This window comes from Melanerpes formicivorus, unplaced genomic scaffold (genome assembly GCF_026170545.1).
Source record: "Melanerpes formicivorus ecotype bairdi unplaced genomic scaffold, bMelFor1.0.p_v2 SCAF_21, whole genome shotgun sequence".
NCBI lineage: Eukaryota > Metazoa > Chordata > Aves > Piciformes > Picidae > Melanerpes > Melanerpes formicivorus.
This window is the reverse complement of record NW_027142373.1, coordinates 6,659,282-6,686,357: the sequence shown is the minus strand read 5'-3', so window position 1 is coordinate 6,686,357 and position 27,076 is coordinate 6,659,282. Positions and strand designations below refer to the sequence as shown.

Below are 27,076 nucleotides of genomic sequence, written 5' to 3'. Positions count from 1 at the left end.
TGCAGCGCCTGGCAAGAGCTGGCAGCTGCCCATGTGCTGGGCAATGATCTGGGCAGGAAACAGCTTAAGATATTTTAAAAACTTTATTATTGGCCTGATGATATTTGACACACATGCTGGGAGCTGTATGGAAATCGGCACTGATTAAAAAATACAGCAGTTATGACCCGTATTGATAAAATAGACAATGTAATAACAGCCTTTCTATTAAAAAAAACAGAACACCACCCTCCAAGCCCCAGCTCTGGCCTCATGCTGCCATCCAGAGGCAGGGACCTGCGGTGCCATAGACCAAACCCGAGGAGGGGGACGACACACGAAAGGGTGGGGACAGGACCAGCACCCTGGGTGCAAGCAGGGAGGGGAAGGGCTGTGGGGAGCGGGTTGAGCAAACTCCCCCTGCAATGCAGGAAGGGCATCCCAAGCAGCACCCTACCACTGCCCAGGGGTGCTGTGCCCCATGCCCCTGGTCAGCATGAGGGCTACAAGATTTAAGCAAAGAGTTTGCACAGGTTGGAGGGAGGGACATACAGGCCAGGTTGGAGCTTAAATAAACCACTTAAATAAAGCAATCATCTCCACCAGTGACTAGCCAAGTGGTCCTGTGGGAGAAGCAATGAGGTGGGGCAGGGGGCTTGCACAGCAGCCCTGGGTCCTCCCAGGACCCTAGCTGTCCCTTCAGGGCATAGCCATTTGGCCCCTCCAACAGCCTCCTACTGGCTGAGAGGGTCCTGGCTGGAGCCACAGCTCCAGGCTGGGCTGGGCATGCGGTGGGAAAAGAGTGGGCAAGGACAGTGCCAGAGCTGTGCCAAATCGGGGACAGGCTGAGCCTGCAGCACCGTGCCCTGGCATGGAGCAAGACCCCCTTGGCACCAGCGCCATCCCATGTGGGTGCATGTGCGTGTGTGTCTGGGCATAGGTGCCAGTGCACGAGGACGCGTGCCCTCGCCCCATGTGCACAGGGTGAGAGCAGCCAGCCAGGACCATAGGACATGGGACAGGGTGCAATGGGAGTGGAGGAGGCTGGGGGGGGAGGCATTTCTCACCTCAGGGTTTGGTCTATAGACCCCAAAGGAACCAGCCCTGATTTCAAGGTTTCGCTCAGCTCCGCTTACTTCCATTTCCTTCTGGAAGCTGGAATTGCACAATTATCCTAAGCCTCAAGTGGATTTAAAAAGGGGAAGGGGGGGGGAAATAATAATAAAAAAAAAAGATAAAAAACCCCTGCAACACAACCAACCAAACAAAAAAAATGGAACAAAGAACTGCAAGCACCCCACACCCCCCCCAGTCCTCCCCCACCCCCCGCCTTGTGATGTCTCTTTGGCAGCAATAACTTAAAATGGCGTCAATGTGGTTCAGTCGACAGCAAGATTTGTTTTTTAAGGTGGGTTTGGGTTGGTTTGTTGTTTGCTTCTTTTTTTTTTTTTAATCCTTTTCTTTAAATACAAAAATAATCAGGTGGGTGGGTCCCAGGCTGGGGCCACCCCACACGGGCAGCTGGGACACCCCCACACTCCCACCAGCCCTCCCCATGCCACTGCAGGGGGGCAGGCGGTCCCCAGGGCTTTAGCTGGGCCAGGACTCTGAGACTGATCCCCAAACTCAAGGGAGAGGGGAGCTCCCCTGGCCCCTCAAGCCACCCCCCCAGGCCATGCTGCCCACCCTGGGTACGAGAGCCGGTGGCAGCCCTGGTGCAGGCAGTGGGTGCACTCAGGGTGACGTCAAACCGCAGAAGCAGCCAATGGCCCCTCACTCGAGGACACTGTGGGACAGCCATCCCGTGGCTGTGGTGCAGCCAAGCCGGTGAGGTGCAAGGCCAAGTGCATGGCACAAGGGGGACAGGGACATGTGGGCATGATGCCAAGGGAGGGGATTTTTGCTGGGATTGGAGGAGGGGGGGGGGACACTCCGCAAGTGTTAGCAAGGTCAGGGCACTACCCTTAAATGCTCTAATTTATATATATATATATATGTCTATATATATATATAGTGTCTATTTATACACGCACACAGCCACACACACACACGCACAGCCGTCACCCACCGCCTGGCCCCGGGCGGCCCTGGCCCCTCTCCTGCTCGCAGCAGCAAACGAGCTCCTTCCGATCAAATCTGCCTAAAAGAATTCCAGAGCGCAGGCTGGGAGCTCCCGGCCGGGCCCCGTCCCCAGCCTCGCCATCCTGCGCCGGTACCGGTGTTGGGATGATGCCCGGTGGGCGGTGCTGGCTGGCTCACTCCCGGTCACCATCCTCACTGCTGCCTGCAATGACCAGAGAGTTGGCTTAAGCAGGTCCTAGTGCTCCCACAGCACATGCAGCCCTTCGGAGGGGTGACCATCTCCATAGGGCACCAGGACGTACCCTTGGCTCCCACAGCAGTTGGCCCTGGGAGAGCAGAAGTTCTCTGGACCCACCCTGCCCAGGGATGGCAAGGGGTCCCAGGACTCACCTCCTATGGAGTCCATGTCTGAATCGGAAACGTGGGTGATGGAGAACCGGGACACTGGGGCAGGCGAGACTGTGAACCGGGAGAACTGGATAGGCAGCACCTGTTTCTGAGCTGGCACCAGCGTGGGCAGGGCAGGCAGCGTGGACACGGCTGGGTCAGGCTCCGCTGCTGTCCCTGTCAGTGAGGTCGTCAGGGATGGCTTCACCGCCACGAGTGGAAAGTCATCATCCCACTCGAAGCCGCCACCTGTGACACAGAGGGAAGGGGCTGAGCCCGCTGCAGTGCTCACCCCGACCCAGACCACCCCTGCCCTCCACAACCCCCCAGCTCCTTACTCTCTTCTGAGACATTGCCATCCGAGGAGTCGTCTGAGGTGCTGAGCCTGTCTGCCGGGCTGGGGGGGCTGCCAGCAGCAGGGGGCTGCCCCAAAGGCTGGGGGGATTCTGGGAAGTTCTGCTCAGCCAGCTCCCGCGTGGGGCTTTCCTGTGCAAGGGAGAAGGGAAGGGACCTTCACTGGGGGCATGCCTGTGGGGAGGTTCCCACCACTGGTCCCCATGCATGAAGACAGCATCTAAAATCACTATGGTGCTATGCCCAGTGCCCAGCTCTTCCCACACAGCAGCCACCCACCTGGTCAAAGAGGTAGATGGTGACATCATCGTAGAAGGAGACTGCTTTCTTCTTGCGCTCTAGATCCTCACAGAAGTCCTCGGAGAGCAGGCTGGGCATCTTGAGGAGGCTCCGCAGGTTCCTGCCACTCTGGCTCTCAGCCACCACGATGGGCACTGCCACTGGCTCCTCCTCACTCTCCTCACTTTGTTCCTGGATGTTGTAGCAGCGCAGCTCCTCGTCTGACTCATCACTGTCTTCCGTGTCCTCCTCCTCCTCCTCCAGCTCCTCAGAGCGCTCAGGGACAGCCGGCCGTGGCTCCCGGGTGGAGGGGAGCAGAGAGAGGCCCGGAGGAGAGACACTCTCTTGTAGCAAGGTGCTGGGACCTCCTGGTGCATCATCCACCACAGTTCCCTCCAGGGGCAGCCCCAGTTCCCCAAGCCCTGGCGTGGGAGGCACAGTCTGTTTGTCCCCAGCCTCAGCTTCCCCAAGTCCAGGGATGGCCTCAGGCACATGGGTCCCTTCGATGGACTCTGGCTCACCAGGGCTCAGCGGCACTGGGGTCAACAAGAAAGTCTTGGGCGTCACAGAGCCCGGAGGACAGGATTCGCCATCTGGCTGTGGGGAGCTGCTCAGCACCAGCCCCGTGCCAGCGGGTCTCTGCTCGGTACCAAAAGCCTGCCCCGTGGGGCTAGCCAGGGTGCTCCCAGCCTCTGCCTCCTGACAGTCCCCCACCAAGACCCCCACCACTGGTGTGTCCACTGCTGCTGCAACACCAGGGCCTGCTGGGGGACTACTGGGTGCCCCTGGGGGGTGCAACGGGTCCTCTCCTGGCCCTGGGGCTTTCCCTAGATCCTGTGCAGGGGACTGAGGATGTTCCTCTGCCTCTGGGGTCCGGGACCCGTCGCTGTCCTCCTCACCCTTGGGACTGCGCTCAGCCTCTGCATCATAGTCAGAGAAGTAGGCAGAGTCGCGGTAGGGATTCTTCTCAGTGAGGCTGTGCAGCTCAGTCCCGAGGGAGGTGGGGACACGAGCGTCGGGGACCGTACCCTCACCCTCGCTCACTGGCAAACCCGGGGGTGGCTTCCCCAGCTGGTTGAAGGTGTCTGGCTCTCGGGGCTCGTGGGGCTCCTTGAGGACGAACTCGGGGGATTCGTTGTTCTCAGTGTCGTAGCCGCTGTCGAGGGCCTTGGGCTGGCCAGAAGGCGTGAAGGCAGTGGGGCTGAAGACCTCACAGGAGCTGGCTGTGGAGGGGATGTCCAGTGACTCCAGGGAGTCCGGTGTCCCCACCTGCTTCTGCAGGGACTTGAATGCTGGGGCCGCCTCCACCCGCTCTGTGTAGTCCCCAGAGAAGTCGGTGAAGACGCCAGAGGTCAGGTCTGCAGTGTCCTCATCACTCCCTTCGTCCACGCTGGGGAAGCTGGCACTGGAGAAGGTCTTGTCTGGCGTCCGGTCGGCATCAACAGCAGCACACACCCCGCACTCACCCGCAGGCTCCCCAGGCGCTGGCGCAGGCACCTCAGCGGCCTCTGCTGTGGGTTGGGCACCATCTACACCAGGCTCCGGGGGGGGGTTGGGGTTCGGCGCAGCAGTGCCAGCCATGGGGGTGGCCTCCCCTGGCCCTGACACAATTGCGGCATGGGGCGGCGGACTCTGGGTAGGGCTGTTCCTCTCCAGGCTCTCGTCCAGGCAGACATCGTGCTGGGCCCCTGCTCCAGCTGCTGGGGCCGCGGTGGGGCCCCACGGCGTGGCGGGGCTGCCAGCCAGGGCTGCTGCCTGCAAGCGACCGAAGGTTGATGAGTCACGGCTGTGCCAGGCCTGGCGGCGTGGGGAGGGTGAACGGCACAGGGAGGAGGAGCTGCCGGCCATGCTGGGGGGCTGATCCTGCCGCAGGCGGCGGAAGTCATGGCCTGGTGGGGACCCCCCGAGCCGCGGCTGGCCGCGTGGCATGGTGCCCAGCGGCTTGGCCATTAGCCCCCGGAAGGTGATCATGCGGCGGTAGCACCAGCTGTCACCAGCCTGGGCCTCATGGGATGCTGGGCTACCGCTGCTGATGTTGTTGTTGGAGGAGCTGTTGGAGGCCCAGGGATGGTGCTGAGGTGGGGGGCTCGTGCCCTGGGTGTGGGGGGCACCAGGGGGACTGTCCTCACCCAGCTCTAGTGCCACACAGTCCGGCCTGGCATCACTCTGCCCTGACAGCTGCCCACCTGGAGGGGCTGCCTGTGGTTCGCGGTACCCCGGGGGGCTGTAAGTGCTGTTCACCAACGGTGAGACACCCAAGGGGTCAGTGAAGATGCTGGGCTGGAAACCAGGGATGGGCCAGTCCTGGGTGCCCAACTGGGTGGGCTCCTCTTCCAGCAGGTACCCCTCTGCCCTGTGGCTGGGGGATGGTTCATAACCCCGTGGCTCCTGCCCTGGGCAGGGGTAGGGGTAGTACTCAGCACACTCCCAGGAGCCCTCGCCCACCGGCGCGTGGCCCAGCAGCGGCTCCATGCTGAGGGAGACGGTGGGGCTGCTGTCAGAGTCATAGGTGCTGCCGTTCCGGGTCCCCTGGGCACGCCAGCAGGATGGGGGGTGCGGGGAGCCCTGCTCAGCTGCAGGGCTGTAGGTACACATGGCATAGTCCAGCTCGGCACTGCCTTCCCCAGGCCCCTCGATGCGGATGTAGTACTCGCTGCCAAGTGAGGGGCTGTGGGCACCCAGGATGGGCACCACGCCGGGCGCTGGCAGCCCAGGGCAGCCCGGCGGCTTGCACTCATAGCAGGAGGGTGAGACCCCCAGGCTCAGGTGTCCCGTGGTTGTGGCTGGGTAGTAGAGGTCATGGTAGCGTGCAGCGCTGCTGGGGCTCAGGGACCCCAGGGGAGCCTGGAAGTGCTCAGTCTTGGTGTGCTCCCACTTGTACTCAAAGTTAAGGCCATGGCTGGTCTCCATGACAGTGAGGATGTCATCCCCATCTGAGGGGAAGCCATCAGCAGAGAACTGCTCCAGCAGTGGGAAGGAGGAGAGCTCAGGGCCGTGGTGACTGGCGCTGGCACTGCCGTTGGGCTTCATGGAGTTCCAGCGCTTCTCAAACTCCTCCTCTGCTTCCGTGGCCCCTTTGGCACAGAGGTAGGAGAGCAGCAGGTGAACCTCCTCCGCCGTAGGACGCTGCTCTGGCTGCAGCCAGCAGAACTGCATCACCTCATACCTGCCACGGTGAGGGGTGAGGGTCAACACCTGCCCTCCCACTCTCCTGGGGATGGGGAGAGGGAGGGGACAGGATGTGGCTGCAGCCCAGCCTGAGTCCTCACCAGCGCTCTGACAGCGAGAGCTTCAGTTGAGGCTTGGGCAGCTTCAGCTGCTGTTCCTTGATGGCATAGGCAAGCACTTGTCGGTCAGAGTAGTGGTCATAGGGCTGACTGCCCAGCTCAAACAGCTCCCAGATGGTGACACCCAGCGACCTGCAGGCAGACCGGGATGCTGGGGGCATGAGGAGACCCCCATCCTGCTACCAGTCAGCAGCCCCACAAATGATCCACCCTGATATGTCCTACTGAGGCTTCCAGGTGCCTTCCTCTGCACCCACCAGCTGCCAGGCGTGCTGGCGGCAGCATCCCGTACCCATCCCAAGCCTGCTCACCAGACGTTGCTGGACTTGGTCTGGTCCACGATGAGCAGGTTGCCGTGCACCTCGTCGATGAGCTCGGGGGCGATCCAGCGCAGCGGCACCCACAGCTGGTCGGCCGTCACAAAGTAGTCGTCCTGCCAAGTATGTAGGGTCAGTACGAGAAGAGAACGTCAAACCTACGCGGAAGGAACCAGCCACACCACACCAAGCGCTGTCCCCACACCACCACCCCCACACTCCACACCTGCACCCTCGTTCAGATTCCCACCTGGCATGTGCTCTGCTCCTTCCATTCCAGCTCCCAGACCCATTGCTCCTCCTGGCACCCAATTTGTCTGTCTCCCACCAAGTACATCCTTCTCCCCTCCACTTATCCCCACTATGCCCCTGTCCTGAGCCCCTCCAATCCCACAGACTCCACCTTTTTCTCCCAGCCTCCACCCTGCCAGGAGCCACAGGCAGCCAGCCTGCAATCTGATGTGCTGGAAGCTGCCTGCAGGGACCTGCCCCTGGCAGAAGAGCATGTCTAGGCCAGCCCAGGCAGCACCAGGGAGCCCTGTCTGCATTGCACTGGGGACCGGGGCCATGGCACTTCAAGTCATATTGAATCATTTTGGTTGGAAGACACCTCCAAAATCAAGTCCAACAGTTAACCCAGCACTGCCAGGTCACCACTAAACCATGCCCCTCAGAAACACATCTACACAGCTTTTCAGTCCCTTCAGGGATGTGTACTCCACCACTGCCCTGAGCAGCCTATTCCAGGGCTTGACAACCCTTTTGGGGAAAGAAATTTCCCTGCTGACCAGCCTAAACCTTCCATGGTACAATTTGAAGCCATTTCAGGGAAGAAAATCCCACTTCATTGCTCAGGTGGAGCTGCCAGCCCCAGCCAGGGGGGCACAAGCCTGAAGGGCAACCTGGTACCAGGGCACAGAGAGTCCCTGGCAGGTCTGCAGGAGAACTCCCCACTGCCACCCTGCAACAAAGCCTGGGGAGCTGAATATGTGGAGGGATGATGTGCAGGGTTGGGGGCAGTGTATGCATGTGCCTGTTGTGGGGTCCCGGCATGCAGCCCCCAGTCCCCTCCTCCCCCAGAGCAGCCTTACTTTGTACTTGCAGTGTGAGAGTCCGTAGTCTCCGATCTTCACGGTCAGGTCGGCTGTGAGAAGGCAGTTCCGCAGGGCCAGGTCGCTGCCAAGCAAATTCCAGTGCTGTCACCGCCACCACAGGGCGTTGGGGGACACCCACCACCCGGGGGGGGGCGAGGGTCTGTGCTCGGGGACCCCCTCTGTGGGCGGCAGGCTGGCGATGGGAGCAGCAGGGTTGTGCAGCAGCGCTCTCACAGCCGAACCCCGGGCGTGCCGAGAAGCGGCCGCCAAATGCACAGCAGGAATGCCGGCGCAGCCCCAGCTGCACCTCTGTCCGTCCGTCCGTCCATCCGTCACACGTTGAGCCAAGCGGAAAGCGGGCGTCCCCAGGCAACGAGAGCCCTGGCACAGTGCCAGGCTCCCGGGTGGCTGATCCAGCCCTGGAGGGCTCAGGCGAACGAGGCACACGCAACACCCCCAAGGTCCCACTGAGGCCAAGATGCCCGCAGGAGAGGCCCTCTCTGGCACAGCTGGTGACCCCACATCCCCCGCCTCTACAGCACTGGGCACCCTCATGGGCACCTGCCTGCAGAGCCGGGCTTAGGGAGGGGAAGGTCCAGCAGCCCCGACGGCAGCACACCCCCTCCTCAACAAAATCACTGATGCTGGAGTCTCCATCTTGCAACTCACTCAGCACCAGGATATTGTTGGGCAGGAGGAGCAGTGGTGGAGTGGGAGCCACAGTGTCCTGGGGACCCCATGCATCTGAGACCCTCCAATTCCTCCCCAGCCTCCCCGGGGTGCCAGGCCAGCCCTACCTGTGGATGTAGTTGTTCCTGTGGAGATGCAGGACACCGCAGGCCACCTCACACGCCATCCTCTGCAGGGTCAGCGGGTCCGGGGTCATCGCCTCGGCCCCGCGGCAGCTCCGCAGGTATCCCTTGAGATCACCCTGCAGGGCAGGGTCACTGTCACCCTCCCTGGCATTCAGATAGATTGGAAGAACAGCCATGTACCCTGCCCAGCCCAGCCCTGCCTACAGCTCTGCAGTCCCCTCCATGGTCCCACCCAGCCAGAGCTTGAAACCCAGTCCCACGGCAGCACCTGAGGGAGAGGCTCGGGACGTGACAGCAAGTCAGGGACTCACCAGGGGGCAGAACTCCATCACCAGCAGGTACGGCGTCACCTCGGCACACTGGGCCAGGCACTGCAGAAGGTTGGTGTGCTGGAGGGCCCTGCATAGGGCAGAGTAATGGGGGGTACATTGGCACCACGCTGGCTGTGGCAGCCCCCCCCCCCAGTAGCCATATCCCTGCTACCTCTGCTGCTGCGCTGGAGGCTGCTGGGAGCTCAGGGAGTGGGTACCAGCACGTCCCAGCACCCTGGGACATGCCACAAAGGGACATTTGTTCAGCTCTGCCAGGGCAGGGAGCAGCTCTGTGCCCCACCCCCGGCCCCACTCTGCCCATGACCTCAGCAGACCCAGGCCAGCAGCTCCCAGCACAGCCCCTGACCTGCCACAACAAGACAGGCAACAGGGCTGGCATGAAGCCCTGCTGCCCTGAGCACTCAGCTGGGCACCTGCATGGGGCAGCCACAGCCCTGCTCAGCAGCCAAACACAGCTCGGAGGGGACCAGGCACTATCTGAGGGCATCCCTGCTGTCGGCTGTGCTCAGTGCAGCAGCACCAGAAAGTGACCCCAGATGTACCTGTAGGGCTGTGCTTCCTCCAGGAACTGCATCTGGTCCTGTACGCTGGCACTGGCCTTCAGCTCCTTCACCACCACCTGAGTGCTGCTGATGCCTGAGTTCACCTCCCCCAGGAACACCTGGGGCAAAGGACAGGCTCATCCCCTCTGTCCACACAACGTGCCATGTCCTCACACCAAAACCCATCTTGCACAGTCCAGACCCCACAGACAGAGGCATCCCAGGGTGCTTGCCCTTGCCACTCACCTTGCCAAACCAGCCATGCCCGATCTCCTTCAGGTAAAGCAGGCTCTGCCGCCCCAGGTCCGCCGACTTGAGGAGCTGCACTGTAACAGAGCACATCCAGCTGCCCGCGTGCCCTTCTGCCCACCCAGCCTGCCCTCTTTACCCCCTAGTCATGGCTGTGCCATGGTGTCCTCACCATGCCACCCGGTGCCAGGCTCTGCAGCACCCTGGGGGGCTCCAGAGCAGCCACCACAGCAGCCATTGCCAAGCAGCCTTCAGCCAAAGCATCGTCCTGCCCAGCCATCCTCCCACAGCTGCGCTGGTGGGGGGATGTGGGGTACCGGCGTCCCCAAATGGTGTGGCAGCAGCAAGCTGGCTCCCTGCCCCTTCTCCCCAGGGACCAGGGAGAGCAAAGCTGATACCAGCAGGAGATCTGGCATTTAGCCCCTTCCCAGTCCCCCCCCACCAGACACAAGTCCAGCCCCTCAAGCACCCATGCCAAGGGCGGGCAGCAATGAGGCCATTGTTGTGCTGCGCCGCCTCACACCACACCGGCCCCACCACACTGCTGCCATTCTCCAGGCTAGGCAGTGATGCTGGGTGGGAGGGGGCCACGGCTGGGTGCCCCCCACATTCCTCTCCCACTCACAGGCTTGTTTACACAGGACTGGGGCTCTCAGGTGACACTGTTTGGGGTGCCCCTGTCCTCTTACACCCTGGCAGAGTGCATGCTGCTGCCCTGAGCTAGTGCCATGCAGGGGGGTGGGGAAAGGCCACCAGGACCCCTGTACAGAGGAATAGGGACAGCCCCCGAAGGGACCTCAGCTGCTAGGGCTTTTCTGTGGCCATCCCTCCTTAGCAGTGGGGACTCACCATCCCCACCCCAGCACCCCTTCCCCAGCCCAGCGATGCTCTGCCTTCAACTGCAGGCACACAAGGGTCCCATAAGGATCATCACCCACCCTACCCCAGCTTACCTGAGCGCCCAGGCTGCTTGGCCATGGGCAAGGAGACCTTGGTGAGGGGCAGGACATAGACCTCGGGGCCATGCTGGGGGGCAGGTGATCCCTGGGCTGAGAGCTCCGTCACATAGTCGTCCCCTTCGGCATTCTCAAACTCCTGGGCCAGGGGGTGGCACGTGGGAACACACACACCAAGCAGAGACAACTGACCCTGTGGGTTCCCCACACACCCCTCTGCCCACCACCCCAATGGGATCACCAAACCTCTTCCCCTCCCCCCCCCCCCCCCCCCCGCCAAGGCATGGGGATCCTGAAATCACATCCTTACAGCATGAGGAGCCCAAAATCTCAGCCTCCCAGCATGCAGCCCTGCCTGCACCTTGCTGGTAACGCCCCTCCAAGAAGATGGCCCTGGGTCAGGCACCCCCTTCCCACCACCCCATCCGATTACCTGGCTGCGCCACCCAGCCAGCCCCTGGCTCCGAAAAGCTGCCCGGGCAAGCAGGTAGGTGATGGTGAGCATCTCGCCCTGCTCCTACCCAGCCCTGCCTCATGGTGCTGCCCCGCGAGGTGCCATGCACTGTGACCCGCCAGGCACGGACAGCGGCCAGCCCCTGCCGTCTGCCCCTATATAGCCACGGTGGGGGCAGGAGGGGGCTCATTGTTCCCCTCCAGCAGGCCGAGGTGCTCTGGACGGTGTGGGATGGTTATACAACGGCCCAGCATGTCCCCCCCTGCCTGACCCCCTCCCGCCACGGGCGCCTCAAGCCTCCACAAAAATCCCAGCAATTAGGGAAAAACTGTTTCTCGGCACATTCTGTGCCTGTGAGGTCAGGGTGCCTCCCACCCCCGGGGGCGTGAGGGTGGGACCGCCATGGCCCTTAACCGTGCTGTGGCCTGGCCCTGCACAGAGCCACGGAGTGGGGAGCCTGAGTGAGTCAGGATGTGATCCACAGAGATGCCGAGCCCCACAAATCCTGGCTGTGCAGAGCAGGGAGTCCATCTGGGTCAGAATATGACCCACAGTGATGCTGAGCCCCACAGTATCCATGCTTTGCAGAGCAGGGAGTTTGTAGCATCCAGGTGCTCTGAAAAGTGGAGATCCTAGCTGGGTTAGGATACGTCCCACAGAGATGCTGAGCCCTGGCAGCACTCTGAAAGGCAGAAGGGGCTGAGCTCCCCCTGAGTAATGCTCTCTTGAGCTGGGACACATCCTGCACCAGCGCTGGGACCAGCCCTAGCAGCAATAGGATTCTCCAGATCCATCCTTTGCCAGGCTCCAAAGAAGAGCCTCCCCTACCCAGGTCCCAGGGCAGCCTGGCCTGGGGAGACCCCTTTCTCCCCATGTCCCTTGTCTCCACATCCCTGGCTCACCTTGAAGCCAATGTCCCCCTTCTTGCAGCACAGGCAGGCCAACATGAGGAAGATGAAGGTGAAGAGCCCCGAGAAGGAAACAGCCACAACAGCCAGCGAGGAGGACCAGGAGAGTTCACTAAGGGGGGTGCCGTCTGTGGGGACAGGAGGGGCATGGGGGGGACCATGGACAGATAAGGCTGTGCCAGGGGGTCCTGGCCAGGTGGGGGTCATGGGATGCAGAAGTACCCTGGAGTTCACAGGGGCTTTGGCAGAAAGCATTTGGATGGGTAGGGGGCCCAGGAGAGACCCTAGAGCCAGGATAGGACCTTGGTGGCAGCCTGCAGGGAGGCTAACTGGAGCCCAGTCCCCCACAGATGGAGGGTGGTAATGGCATCCCATGAAGAGAGACTGCACCAGCTCTGGACCCCAGGCCAGCAGACACAAAGGTGAGGGGGGTGCTGCTGCTCCTGCTTGGGCACTGAACCCTCCAGGCAGCAGCACACCCCAGATCCAGCCCCCACCACCCTGCTCCAGCCTGCGTTGTGGATGAGTTGTCTCCTTGGGTAGCAGGGAGGATGGTGGCAGCAGCAACCCAGCTGCTAGTCCCTGCAATGCCCCCACCATCAGCTGCAGCTGCCACATTACTATTCTGCCCAGAGCCTGCCTGAACAACCAGTGTGATTGTGGTGGGAGGAAGCCGGAAGGCCACGGTGATGCCAACAGAGCCATCCTCATCAGGGAACCACACACAGCCCTGCACTGCCCAGTGCAGTGCCCTCCTACTGGGACATCAGGGCTGTGATGGGTGCGCTGCCCTAACCCACGTCTCCACTCAACCATATTCCCAGACCTAAACCCCCATCCAGTGCCATGGTCCCTCCCCAGGCCACCAAGTATAGTGCTAAGCCCCTCAGGGATGCTGATGGCACACATGCAGCTCCACACACAGACCACAGGGCATCACTCCATCACCAGCCCCATGCCGCAGCCCAGCTGCCCCTCTGCTGCTGCCCATGCCAAAGCTCAACATCACACTGCCAGCTCCTGAGCTGTGCCCTGACTCTGGTGCATGTCCTTGAGAAAGGCATCTGAAGGGCAGAGCGGATTTGGGGAGGGAAGGTCCTGCCACCCGGGCATGAGCCAGCAGCACAGAGCCACTCCCAGGCACTGCCCAGCATGGGCACGGAGCACCCTGTCTCCTGGCACGGCAGCAAGTGGACACATCAGTCCCGTGTGCTCCAGCACAGCCCAGGCCACGTCAAACTCTTTTCTGGTGCTTACGAAGGAGCTCAAGAGCCATCTTCTACAGCTTGTGGATGCAAAGCCGAACCTGCGAGGAGCGGGGGGTGGTGTTCCCCCTCCTTTCTGCTGGTTTCCATGGTGAACACACTTTGTACCGCGAATGTCACCATTTTCCCTGGATAGTGGGACAGCAAGAGAGAAAATGACTCACTGAAAAGAGCCTTTTGAACGTCGACAGGGAGCAGAGAGCGGCGACAGAAGCCTTTCCAACAGGGACTGTCAGCTGAGCCGCCCCCCAGCTGCAGCTCGGGAAACTGAGCTTCACAAACCAATCACTCTCTAAGCCAGTGTGTCCTCCTGCCTCAGTTTCCCCACCACTCACTCACCAGCGAGCTGGGAGCTGTTACCAGCCCAGACAGGGCAGGATGCTGTGCTGGGAAAGGGGTACCACCTCTATCATGACCCACTGCCACCATCCAGTTGCCCGGGCAAGCAACCACTGCCCTTCCTTATAGCCACAGCCCAGGTGTTTGGTATGGTGATGGCAAACATGGCATCATTTCGGAGACCAAATAATCCTAAAACCAGGTTGAATGTGCCTGCAGTAGTGGCTGCTGGAGCACAAGTTGCTCCAGGGGGCAGGGAACACGAGGACAGGTGGAGCACCAGGACGCAGAAAGCACCATGGGGCAGGGAGTACAGCCAGATGCATGCAATGTGAAGGACCCCAGGGCTCTCAAGAGAAGCTGGGGTGCCCATCACATTGTGTACATCATCCTGAGGTTCCAGTCTCCGCTCTTCCAGGAGCAGGGCCACCTGTCACTGCCCTCCTTCAGCCTTGCTACTTAGTGCCAACACTGAGCCCCTCCCCAGCAGCCTGCTTGGAGGTCCACCTGCCACAATGGCCCCGAGGTCAAGGCTGAGATACTCAGAGCTAACTGAAGCCCATCAGGGGTGCAGGTGGACACAAGGTGCAGGTGTGCACCCAACGTGGTGGCAGGTGTGCTGGGGTGGGAGGCAGTACCCCAAGGCTGATCCCTGCACACTGCACTGGCACAGGTGCCAGGCTGGGGGAGGTGGCAGGGTCACCATCACGAACCCCCTTCCCCGGCCACACAGGTCCTGTGGGACTCATTCAGCCACAGGGTTCGCTCCCAAACGACTCATGCAGGGCCAGCCTCACCACAGTGGTGAGGCTGAGAACGGCCAGCTCGATGCATCCTCCCTTCTGGCCAGCAGGAACTGCTGCATCACTCGAGCAGCACCCAGGGCTAGCAGGGACAGTGACCAACTTCTCACCCCGGCCAGCCATACGGAGTGGGGAGAGGTGGGGTTTGGTGGCAGAGCAGCTCCAGCCCCAGGGGCACCTGTCACAGCTCCACATCAAGCCCAGAACGCAACGGAGAGATGAGGGATGCTGAGCGCGGCGGGGTGCAGCGAGGTGCAGCGAGGTGCAACGGGGTGCAGTGGGGCATGCACTGCTTTCCCACCCCACGGACCCTTCGTTGCACACACCCCACAGCTGGCAGAGCCCTCTCCTCCCCACCCTGTTGCATTCCCCACCCGCTTCCCAGCCCCGGACGCTGTTTCCTCAACGGCGATGGAGGAAGGCTTGGAGACAGCCGGGCAGGGGGGCTCGGCCCTGCAGCACGACGCCCGGTGCCCGCTCTGCCCTGCAGCACGACGCCCGGTGCCCGCTCTGCCAGCCACAATGCTGCCGGCCTCCGGAGCATCGCCCTGCCCTTTGCTGACTCACGTTTGCCGGGTGCCCGCGGCCTCCCCGCCGGCCATGGCACGCTGCTGCCGGGCTGTTCTGCGGGCTGGGCGATGCTGCGGCCGCCGCTCGTCTCTCCACGGCGGCGAACGGAGCGCGGCACGGCGAGCGGTGGCTGACGTGTACGGAAGGGACGAGCCGGGGGCTCCCGCAGAGCCCGGCAGCAGCTTAGGGCTCCCAGCTCAAGGAAAAGCATGAGCGTGGGGCCAGCCACGGGCAGGCGGCACCCAGCTCCTGCCCACCCACCCAGGTGCTGCCCAGCACCCTCCCCCAAGAGGGCAGTGCACGCGCGATGCGCGATAGCTCTGCCCAGGGCAGAAAGCTGCAGGGCACAGCATGTTGTCACCTTCTGCTTCTGCCTGGCCTCTCACTGCAGGACAAGGTGCATGCCACAGTCCTGTGCCTCAGTTTCCCTGCCTATAATTCAGAGTGTGTCTGCCCCCGGGACTGCTGATGCGCTGCATGGCAAGGTGAGGCTTGCTGGGCAACAGATGCTCCATCACCTCAGGTGCATGATCGATATATCTTCCCTTTCTCTTTCACCATCCCACCCCACCCCATGAACCTGCTGGGCCTTGTAGCCTCAGGGTGCAACGTGCTGTGCCAGGGTGCAGCACCCAACAGCAGGTGTCCAGCTGGGAGAGGATTCATTTAGATAGGGCAGAGGGCAAAATTCAGGCAGGAAGAAGGGCAGGAAGCAAGAGCGCATTTGGGCAGAGATCAAGGCAGGATTTGGACAGGGTGCAGGACTGGATTTAGGCAGGGAGCAGTACAGGATCCAAACCCACAGGACCCACAGGTCCTCCTCCAGCTGTTCCCCTGCCCTAGCAGTTCTCCCATCACAGCTCAGTTCTCATACTGTGTTAATCCCCAGGTCCATGGGCAGCTTCCAGGAAAGCAATTTTACACCCCACAGGATGAGCGCTCTGCTCACCCACACGCATCCAGGCGGCAAGAAACCATCCGCTGCCATTTAGCACACAAATGCTAGGCTGCTCCTCACAGTCTGTCTGCAGCCCCCAGAGGGAAACTGAGGCAGGAGGGAAGAAGCAGAATAGCCCTGATTGTTCTGCCCTTGAGCTCAGATCTCTCCTGCCACAGAAGCAGGGTCAGGGCTGGCACTACCCACCAGTGCCACCAAAGAGCCCAGCACACAGCCAGTACCCACAGCATTCTCTATCAAGGTATCACTGGCTGAAACTGGGGCACAAGAAAGCAGCACCCACGTACCCTCCAGACCTGGAGACCTTCTCCCAGCAGAAACAGAGCCAGAGGGCCATTTGGGCATCCTCTCCGGTGATTAATGAATCAGTTAATTTCAAATGCAAGGCACGCCTTGTTAATCTGTTCTCCTTATGTATCTTTTAATGTGGGCTTACTTAACCAGTGCAGAAGTGTTTTAAAAGGATTGAATCTTGCCTCTTAATTCTGGTTTTATCATCTCGGGATGAATTAACAGTTAAAAAAAAATAATTAGATGGGGGGGGGAATAAAAGAAAAAAAAAGAAAGAGAAAAAGCCTCATTTGTCTTTTTCTAAGGTGATGAAATCAAAATTAGGGCTGTGATAAGTACAGGCCAAGCCACACCATTGTTGTGCAGGCACCAAGCATGTCAGCCTGATTAGAAACACAAAATCCAGCTCCTCCATCACAACCTGCCCTGCTGCAGAGCCACGCTTCCAGCCGGCACGGCCCAACCCTCACCAACTTTCTCCATTTTCTGAGAAAATAACCCTCACATGTCAAAAAAAAACCCCAAAAAGGCATGCAAGGCAAGAGCCAGCTGATTATCCACACCAAAATTCTCCTGCTTGGCATTTTAAATCAGGTCTGCGAAGTCTCCCGCACCGGCAGGAACGTTACGGCTGCACCACGGCAAACCTGCTGCCCTGAGGGACGGGGAACAACCCTTTGTGCCCAGCGTGGGAGCATCCACCCCCGCGCTGGGCGCAGACCCCCCCACACCAGCACCATGGCAGGAGCGGTGCTGGTGGCTGGGGTTGCCCACCGAGCATGGCAGCGTGGTGCCAGCACTGGCGGCGTGTGGCACCGGCCAAGACAAGGCTGTCGCCAGAGCAGCATTTACGTAACAGTGGGAGAGGAGCAGCGCGGAGCAGGGCAGCCTATTTTTATCAGAACTGCTCCGCGGCGTTATGAAACGAGGAGCTCTGGCTCCAAAGCAGCGTGCCGACGGAGCAGGGCCCCACGCAAGACACGGCCAAGGGGCGAGCGGGCAGGGGTACGCCCTACAGGCCGGGCAGAAACCCCGGCGTGGGGTCCAGCGTGAGCTCTGGAGGAGCTCTGCCCACGCCACAGGGCAGTCCTCGCTGCTACCGAGCCTCGAGCTGCTCCAGCAGCAAAGCCAGGGCCTCCCCTCCTGCATGCCCCACACCTCAGAGCCACGTGGCGCCATCCCCATGAGGATCACCAAAGGCACATCACCAAACACCATCTGGGTGAGCCTTGTGGAGGGGACCCTGGCGACTGCTGACAACAGGATCCTCCGTGGCTGCTGCAGCCATGGTGCTGGCAGAGCCAGAGACTCCCAGATCCAGAGTGGCTGGTCCTGGCCCCACGTACCAAGGGCCCTGCAAAGCCCTGCCAGAGCATGGCAGGCAGACACAGTGTCCACTCCACGCTGCCAGGGCCACTTGCCTGAGTGGACATCAGGGGTCTGATTCTCCCAAGACACTCTCAGGGATTCCTGACTGCAGCCCAGGAAGGTCAGCACAGTCCAGACCCCAGCTGGGAGCAGGGCTCAGCATCAAGGATGCTCAGAGCATTAACCAGGGCAATGCTCAGCACCAGCCAGCCCAGCACCTGCTCTCAGCCAGCTCCATGGTATCCAAATCTCCCATCACCCACATGCACAGGAACACAAGAGTCTAGGAAAAACCCTGCTTTGTTGTAATGATGGCAGCAGCAATGACCCAAGGGAGGGAGCAGGTCCCAGCCCTGCTCCCCAGCACTAGCCTGGGGTGCAGCCACCACAGCCTACAGAGCAGACAAGTGCTGGGAGAAGCACACAACCTCACAGCTATTTCAGAGAGGTGAAGGGCCACAGAGGTTGACACAGAGGCCTGGCAGTGGGACACCCTGGCACAGCCAGGAGCCTGGGAGCACCCATGGGAAAGCCAGTCCCTGCCCAGCCAGGCAGGCAGCACTGCTCCATTTACTGCATTTGCCTCCACTGGAATTTTCCTTCGCTCCAGTAATTAAAACAAACTGCTTTAACACGGCTGCTGCCACCAGGCTGCGGAGGAGGATGCCCACCAGGGCTGGCAGAGGAGAAGGGATGGAAAGCAGGACCCCTCGATTCTTATTGCTTTCATCCTGGGCTGGGGGGACAGTGGCTCTACAGGAAATCCAGGATCAGTTCCCCTTCCTCCATCGCACAGCCCTTCCATGCCACCATCCACTCAGTCCTTCAGCCAGACCCAAGCACTACCATGAGCCATGCATCAGCTCCAACGCATCCCACAATGCTTCCCATCTCCTCTGTGCACCCTAGCTGAAGCACCCCTCAGATTTCAATGGCAAATGATATTCTGGCAGTAATTGCCCCAAAACAGCCACACAGCACACTCCACCAACGCTTCCCCAGGCTGTCAGGGGGATTAATGCCCAGAGGAGATTTATTTTCCTGCCACTGGGCATGCTGAGTCAGCACAGCTCAGCTCCTCTCCACATCAGCACCATCACCCTCCAGCCCACCCCAGCCTGGTGCCCCCAGCTCAACCTACCTCAATGGGCAACACTTTTTCTAAGGTGTTTACCAGGGCAGGAGCAGCTGGCCATGAGCAGTGGCTGCAGAGCATAGCCAGAATGCCTGTCGCTCCACCCAGGCAGAACTCAGGGTAGAAACCAGCTCAGCTGTGGGACAGGAGTGGCCCAGTACCCCCTTTGACCAGAGCATAGGAGCTGCCTGATCTGGCAGGGATTTTCCAGCACAGGGAATTCATGGGATGGTGAGGCAGCACAACATGAGTGAGGCAAAACCTGGGAAGCAGGACTTGTCTGCTCTGCCTGCTCTGACCACAGGAAGCCAGGACTAGGCAAGCTCCTGGCTAAATGCAGACCTCCCCACCCCAACTGGCTGCAGCCCCACCCTGGCTTAATGCAGCTAATTGCAGACCCCTTGTGTCAGTGGAGAGGATGCAGCTGTGCATGCAGGTGCCCACTGCAGCCCTGAGTTGGTGGTGCCAGTTCTGTCCCACATTGCTCAGTGCTGCCAGGGTGGTGAGGCTCAAGGAGAGGCAGGTTGTGTGGCATGGTAAGGTGGGTGCTGGAGCCCCGTTCTGGCTGAGAGCATGCGGTGCCAGGGTGTGCAGAGCCTATGGACTGCTCCAGCACATAGAATGATTAAAGATCATCAAGCCCAATCATTAACCCAGCACTGTCAGGTCACCACTGAACCATGTCCCTCAGCACCACATCTCCATGGTTTTTAAACCTCTCCAGGGATGGGGACTCCACCACTGCCCTGGGCAGCCTGTTCCAGGCCTTCACAAGCCTTTTGGGGAAGAAATTTTTCCTAATGCCCAACCTAAACCTCTCCTGGTGCAATTTGAAACCATATAGTCTTGTACTATCACTTGTTCCCTGGGAGAAGAGACTGCCCTCCCACCTTGCTCCTCCCTCCTTTCAGGTAGTTGTAGAGTGGGAAGGACACAGCATCCCAGGGAGGGCCGGGAGCCCCGGGCAGGGAGCCCGTGAGTCACAGCCCGTCCCACCCCGGGGAGCGTGGAGCCCTTTCAACCCCAGTGTATTAATTTCTCCTAATTGGCTTTGACAGGGATCCCTGCCGCCATCCAGAACACAACCACCGTGTGCGTGGGGCAGGGGAGCGGGGAAGGAGGGAGGGAGCAGCACATGGAGAGGCAGAAAGAGGGCAGAAGGGGGGAGCGAAGCAACACCCCCAGGGGAGCAGACTCCCCTGTAGAGTGGGGCCCAGCTGTGCTGCAGTGCTGTACCAGCATCATTTCCCACATCAGCCCAGCTGCCAGGCTGTGCCAGGGTAGGGGTCTTGCCATGTGCCAACCTGCCACTGCCCACTCCCAGCATCCCCACAAGCACCAGGATTTGCCCACATTCCTGTGTGCTCATCCCTGCTGCTCACCACTCTGGAGAGATGGACCCCAGTGGAACCTTCCCTCCTTCCTTCTGAGGCATTGCCAGCATCTGGCAGCATGGTTGGCCAGGGTGAGAGCACAGTGGGTACCTGCCCCCCATTTGGGCTGCCAGGGTCCTTCTGGGTGTTACAGCCCCTTTGCCACCACCATCTGCCAAGATCTTTCCCAATCCTACCAGTGAACGATGATACTGGACACGGAGCAACAGCATTCACTGACTGAGCTGCTGTCACCACGTGGCCTGGAGCAGTGGATGGCAGCATGTGCCAGTCAGGACCTAAAACACAGGGCTGGGGAGACCCTCCATTGGTCTTGACCCCCCTTCATTCCCCAGTACCTCAAGCCCTGGGTGACCCTGGCATGGACACACTGTCCCCAGCACATGACACCCCAAACCACAGGGTCCAAGAAGCAGAATCCTGGAGACCGAGCATGGAATGGGATGGGCAGAAGGGCCAGGGCAGCTGAGGGGAGGGAAAAAATGGGGAAGAAGAAATGGGGAGAGGGGGTGTTTCTTATTATTTCAAAGCACACTCCTGGGTCTGAGGGGAGCAGCCTTTTTTCCCCCAACATAGACATCCTCATGTCCCTGAGCAGCTGCCATCAGCTTCACAGGGAATGAGGTGCCACTGACCCCAGAGCAAAGCTCTGCCCATTCAGGTGACACAGGACGTAGCACTTCTGTCTGGTACCTCTATGCACTGTCTGCTCAGATAGGCTGCCACAGGTCACAGTGCTTCCAGGGCAGGGAATGGGCACCTAATTCCCACGGGAAGCCCCTGGAATCATCTTTGGACAGGTGGTGCAGCAGTGCCTCTCACCAGCAGGGCAGTTAGTGTTCTGCCACCAGTGGCTCCAGTGCTCCATGCAGCAGCCTCTCTAAGTCTGGCCTGTGCACAGGCAAAACAAGATGGGAACCACAAAGCCATCCCCAGAGCCCCCAGCACTGGGAGCAAGTATATCCATGGGCAGTGCACACTGGCCTGGGCAGCTGGCACAACCAGGCATGGGCACATTGAACAACTGAGCCAAGCAGCCCCACCAAAAACACAAGCTGAGGCTGAGCATGGGTTGCTGAGGCAAGCACATCCCTTTGGCATCCCCAGGTGACACCACTGTCACTGTTCGCTGCTGCTGTCTCATCCCATAGCCTGCCACAGTGGCTGTGACTTCCTAATGTCCCTCCCCAGGGGACTCAGGCATACAGGGCCAGGAGTGTCTCTGCTCCCCTTGGTGAAGCCTGAGCCTGTCCTGGCACCCAGCAATGGTGCCACGATGTAGCTGTGCCACTGAGCCCTGCAAAGCGCTTCCTCCTCTTGCATGCTGGCAGAAGCAAACCCCAAGGAAACCAGGTTGGAGCAGGAGGACGGCAATGCTGCACCCGCAGGAGGTGCTGCCAAACAGACAAAACCAACAAAGCCACAAAACAGAGACCACGGTTCGTCCCCTCCTTTAACTCCTCTCCCTGGCAGGAGCTGTGGGTGGCAGCTGCGTGGCAACAGCTGAGCCCTGGGCCTGGGCATGCAGCAGCACAGTGAGGGGCTTGCAATGGAAACCTTCTTGCAGAAGGATTTTTAAATCAAAGGTGCCCTGCCAATCCCCAGGTTGATGAGATTAGCACAGCAAATGGAGCACCTCGTGAAAACCCAGGGAAAAGAATCATACCAGTGGCTGAGGACAGTAAACAGGGCTCTGTTCCCAGCGCTACCGCATTTTAGATGCAAATAAAGAGGTTTCCTCCTGAGCAGAAATCAATACTGAGCAGGCTGGGAACAAAGTCTCCGGCACCGGGGCCACTGTTTGGTGAATCTTGGCCGTGCTTTATTTTTAAATCACTCCATAGGTTCAGACCATCCACAGCCACCAGCTCCAGGGCTCCCCAGGGAAAAAGGGACCAGGGACCCAGCTGGAAGGGATGCAGGAGCCCAACACCGACAGCCAGAGCCTCCGCTGCCACTGCGTCCAGCACTGGAGATGCTTCGCCTTGGTCCCGGTGATGGAGGAGGTGGTGGGAGAGGTGCAGGAGCTCGGCTGCCGGACCCTGACACGCGTTTTTCCCTGATTTGGTAAACAAAGGGCCGGTGCCCAGCACGATGCCAGCCCCACCAGACGCTCCCTCACCTCATCAGTGGCTTCTCTATGGGCACGAAGGGTTCCCGATACCCTGCGTGGGTGCGATGCCCGCACAGGGAAGGACGCAGGGCAAGAAGCAGCTGCCGGCGTTTGGCAGCGTTGGAGCAAAAGGCAGCGGCGAGGGGAAGGCTGCTGCTGCAGCCCCAAAACACGCAGGCACAAAAGCCAACCCCTGCTTTGCTCCAGCGTCTGCAGCATCCTTCTGCAGCTGCGACACGGCCGAGGCCGTAACACGGCACCTTACATAACAGCTTGCCCCCCAGAACGCCCGCTCCCCGTTCCCCGGCACCCCACTGAGCCCCCTTGATTCTCCTAGCCCAATGGGGCCACCACCAGCCCCCGCCAGGCAGGGGGCACGCAGGGACCCGAGGCAGCGGGGGCTCAGCCCCTGGCACCGTCTTTCTCCCGCTCACCATCGCTCCCGTTGTTGTTTTTCCATTTCCATCCCGAAGATGCCTTCAGAGGCAGCGCAGCCCCCGCGATTCCCCCGCGCCCTCCAGCACCGGGGAACAAAATGCCGCGCGGCTGCGGCAAGCGGGTCCCGACGCCGCACCGGGATTGTCTCAGAGCGGCCAAACCGGAGCCCATCGAGGGGCATTTCGAGGCGACGAGGGCGATGAGGGGTTGCTGCGTTCATGGTGCTGCACAGTGCACCGGCAGGGCTCGGTGCAACCGGCACGGCATGGCTCGGTGCACCGGCACAGCATGATGCACCGGCACAGGCAACCGGTGCGGGGCTGAACCGGGACTCGAGTGGGACGGTAGTGGCAGATCGCGGGGAGCTGCCCGGGAGAGACCCCCGAGGGTAACAGGGAGGGCTCGGCGAGGGACGGGGAGGAGGTATGGGGGTCCTCGTCGGTCCCGGGGCTGCGGCACTTACCGGGGTCGAAGTGGGAGCTGAAGGCGAGGCTGGGGCTGAGGAAAGCGGCCGACATGGCAGCGGCGGCGGCGAGGCGGCCCATGGCGCGGCGGCGGCGGGAGCCTCACGGCCGCCGGCTGCCGCTGGCCCCGCGCTGGGCTCGGCGGCGGCGGCGGCGGCTCCTCCTCCATGGCGGCCGCCGCGGCCCCGCGCCCCGTGCCCCGGGGAGGGGCCGCGCCGCCGCCGCTGCCGCCGCCGAGGAGCGGGGCTCCGGCGGGCGGGGGCGGCGGGTGGCGGAGCTGTAGTACCGGGGACCGTACCGAGACCCGCCGCTCCCCCGGGACGCACCGCTGCCGCCGCCTCCCCGCGGTCCAGCCGCTGCGAACAAGATCTACCGGGACCCTCCGGGAAACGGGGCCAGGGTTTCCCCCGAGAACGGGGCCGGGATCCCCCCAAGGGGCAGCAGCTCTGGACCCCGCGGAGCTGTTCTGGTGCTGACTCGCACTGGGCACCGCTGGCTTCCCGGGACCCGGGGCGAGACCGTGGATGGGACCCGGGATGGAACCCAGAATGGGAACCAGTGATGTGAGCCAGGGACAAGATGGGTGGCTCTGCCCCTTGTCCCCTCATCAGCTCCACATGAGCACCCCCAGTGCTGTCCAGCACCCCACGGCTCCAACCCCATGCCATGCCTGGACATTCCCTGCACCCGAAATCTCTGCTCTCACAGCCCCCAGATCCAGCCCTGGATGGGAGAAGTGAAGCCCCTCCAGCAGAACCTTGGGTGCCCATGGGCTTGGACAACTGCCCTGCTGCAGGGCCACACAGCTTGGTCTTGTGTGCTCAACGCCACAGTCCCAGCATGTGGGACTGACCTCTCCAAACCTAGGATGTTCTAAAGCGTAAATGGACCCAGCCCCATGGCAGAGAACAGCCCACGGCTTCACCCACAGGCCCTGGCAGCTCCTCACCAGCCCCCCAGCAAAGCTGCAGTGCAGCTGGTCACTGAGCCCACCCATCCTGCAGAGTACCCAGGTAGGACTTTTGGGGTCATGGTGGCACAGTCCTGTATCACCCTCATGAGCTCTCAGCCCAGGGACCAGCCAGGACCCAGATACTACTTTCTTTCAGGGTCATGGTGGCACAGTCCTGTCGTATGACTATGAGCCCCAGCTGGGAGCCACCACTGTGGGTCATCATCCCACCTTGCACAGGGATCAGCTCTTAGCACAGGTCTGGTGCTTCCCCACAGTCAGTTTCAATATTTAAAGCCAAATTTTGCATTCAGGATTAATTTTTCACAAGACTCCAAGCTTGCAAAGAACACTACGCGGCACATGTCACGTTGCCACAAATAGATACAGAGCTGGAAAAATTGCAGGCTGCTGGGAGAATAAACAGGCTCCCATCGAGCAGGAGACAGCTCACTGCTCCCCAGCTTCCACACTTCCTTGCCCTGGAGGAGCTCCAACCCCAAGGACCCTCTGTGAAGGGTAGCAGAGGATCGCTGACCCCCGTTGCTCACTTTGTGCCCTGGACGGGGTGGTTTGCAGTGCCAGCCCCACTCCTTGCACAGCTGAGCTGGTGCTAAATGAGTCATGGCAAGGCTGGATGCAGACGAGTGTGGGTGGCTGTGCAGAGCCCTCACCGGTGCCTACCAGCCTGTCCTGTAGCCCGCGCCAGGCACCCACCCATCCTAGCTGCCCTTGGCACCTCAAGCACAAGCAGCCAGTCCCAGCAGTGGGGCAGAAGAAGGAAGATCTCAAGGCCTTCCCAACACCAGGCAAGGGCAGCGGTGGCTTTGATGAGTGTAAGGGGACAAAGTCATCCATCTGTAGTATTTGAGGTGGCAGGGCAGCTGACTGAGGAGGCAGCCCCAGTGCCCAGTGTCCCTGGCATGAAAGAGCCAAGCACACCTCATGTCTGGGGTGGGATGGAATGGGATGGGAGTGAGGATGAGATCAAGGATGAGATGCTGTGTGAGGCCACTCAGGCTAGCTGCACTGCTCTGCCCTCCTTGGGGAGACACAGGACCGCCAGGTCATCTGGGACCCTGTGCATGGCAGTCCCATGGCCAGGCACTCTTCTTGCCTAGGTAACAGTCCCAGCAGCTCCATTTGACAGCACCCAGAGCAGAGGTCAGCCATGTTGGGATCCTCAGTCCTGCTCCATGCCCCCAGCCACCCACCACCCTCCTCTTGCCCTGGTTCCTTGGAGTTTTCTGCAAAAGAGAAGATGCCAAAGCAGAACCGAGGCCAAAACTACCAGCAAGGATCACCCAGGTACCACCCGGGGTGCAGCCCAGGCTGTGGTGGGGATGGTCCCTCAGACACAATGTGGCATTAGCCTGACCCACGTCCTCTCCTCGGACAGGCAGTGCTGCTGCCCGTCGGGCAGGCAAGCAGGAGGCTCACCCCAATTAGCAGAGGAGATTACCCGGCACGGATCCTGCCAATTTGCTCCGGCTTCCTGGCTGATTTGTCTGGGGCTGCAGCTAATCCCGTCCCGGGCAGACACCAGATTGAGTGGCGATCTCTGCCCGGCAGCTGCCAAAAGCACCCTGTGCTCCTGACCTCCTTCCTTCGGGCTCTCCAGCATCCACCAGGTTCTGCTCATCCTGCCTAATCCCGAGGAGAGGAGCTCCTTAAAACTGGGGATTTTCGGCAGAGCAACGGCCCACACCGACACCCTTGCTAACCGCCCGCTGCGCCTCTGGCTGGCAGATATGAGGACAAAGCTTCTGCCACGTGGCTGACAGCCCCAGTCCCAGGGGTCCCCGGGGGAGCAGGGAGGTGGAGGGGTCCGTTGCGGGCACAGCAGCGTGGCACAGGCAGCCATCCGGTGAAAATCTGCATGCCCAGTTATGCAACGCAGCTGATTTATTCATGCCTGAGCCAGGCACTGGCCTAGAAATTAGCCTTGGCGGTGCCAGAGAGGGGCAGGGCTGGAGCCCCAGGGGAGGGCTGAGCCCCAGGGGAGAGGAGCAGTGCCAGGCACATGGAGCACCCAGGGGCCTGTGCCTGGGTGCCTGCCCCACAGCCAGCCACACCAGAGAGGGCACGGTGTGCTACTACCCTCCACAGGGCTGCACACAGGCACAAGCCCCTCGGGCCGGGCAGTGGGGGGGGGTTGATCTCCTCCTCCCATGCCAGATTTTGCATGATTAAGCGATTTCACCACAGCAGCATGCAGCCGGGGCTGTGCTGGGCCAGGAGCACAAGATACCAGCAAGGGGCTCTGGGTGGCCCAAGTGGAGGCTGGGATGGGTCAGAGGACAGGAGCAGTGCTCAGGAAACAGTCAGTGAGAAGCACAACTGGTGAAAACAAGCAGGGTGCCCATCCTCTCCCAGCAGAACCTCTCGGCACCTCTCGGCAGCCTTGCAGCTTGTCTGGGGGTGGGTCAAGAGAGGCAGCCAGCAGCACTTTGGAGCTTCAGGAGCCACTCGTGCCCCACACACCCATGCCAAGTGCCAAAGCACAGGTAGGCCTGAGGGGCATTCATGGGTTGACTGCATCCATGGGTGCCTTGGGATCACATTTGTCTTGGAAGCTGCGGCCAGAAGCTCTCTGCCAGGACAAATGCTGGGAAGCAGCCAAGATCCTCCACAGCTCACTGAGGTGACAAAGAGCCCCTCTACCTCTCACCCTGTGGCTCTGCACCACAGCTGGGGCTCTCCCAGGAGGAAGGGGGCTCTGGCAGCACTGCTGGGGGGTGTAGGGAAGCCTCAGATGGGAAACATCCCAGGACAGATGGGGAACACCCTGAGACTCCAGTGAGCAAACATCTGCTCATCCCCGCCGCCGAGTCTCTGCCTCCTTAGAGGGAAAAGGCAGCAGAGGAGTGGTTGCATGCTCCATGTCGAGAGGAAACAGATGCTGAGGGCCCAGCCCAGGCGTTTCCCGTTGCTGTCATGGGGTGCTGAGA

General features: G+C 60.9%; 1 protein-coding gene across 6 annotated transcripts; it reads right to left on the bottom strand.

The window, feature by feature from the left end:
- Positions 1-64: 64 nt before the first annotated feature.
- On the bottom strand, positions 65-23,299 carry AATK (apoptosis associated tyrosine kinase). Of its 6 annotated transcripts, none has more exons than XM_068151240.1 (14): positions 23,173-23,299; positions 12,030-12,163; positions 10,671-10,812; positions 9,715-9,794; positions 9,469-9,587; positions 8,906-8,993; positions 8,577-8,710; positions 7,777-7,861; positions 6,680-6,801; positions 6,351-6,500; positions 3,082-6,247; positions 2,787-2,934; positions 2,452-2,697; positions 65-2,263 (listed from the first exon to the last, which is right to left on the bottom strand). In XM_068151240.1, exons 1-14 carry the CDS (start codon positions 23,252-23,254, stop codon positions 2,235-2,237), a joined length of 4,725 nt encoding a protein of 1,574 aa, XP_068007341.1. In that variant the 5' UTR covers positions 23,255-23,299; the 3' UTR covers positions 65-2,234. The 6 variants fall into 6 exon arrangements, with proteins under 6 accessions (XP_068007341.1, XP_068007342.1, XP_068007346.1 ...); XM_068151241.1 differs by having other exon boundaries at positions 10,671-10,809; XM_068151245.1 differs by lacking the exon at positions 23,173-23,299 and adding an exon at positions 15,010-15,027.
- Positions 23,300-27,076: the final 3,777 nt, after the last annotated feature.

What these genes read in the sequence shown, in the direction of transcription:
- AATK (XM_068151240.1), bottom strand. Translation starts at nt 23,254, where the DNA reads ATGGGCCGCCTCGCCGCCGCCGCTGCCATGTCGGCCGCTTTCCTCAGC. An exon ending in GGCATGGCTGGTTTGGCAAG is followed by an intron (nt 9,588 to 9,714) that starts GTGAGTGGCAAG and finishes CCTTTGCCCCAG; the next exon opens with GTGTTCCTGGGGGAGGTGAA. An exon ending in AGGAACAACTACATCCACAG is followed by an intron (nt 7,862 to 8,576) that starts GTAGGGCTGGCC and finishes TTTGCTTGGCAG; the next exon opens with CGACCTGGCCCTGCGGAACT.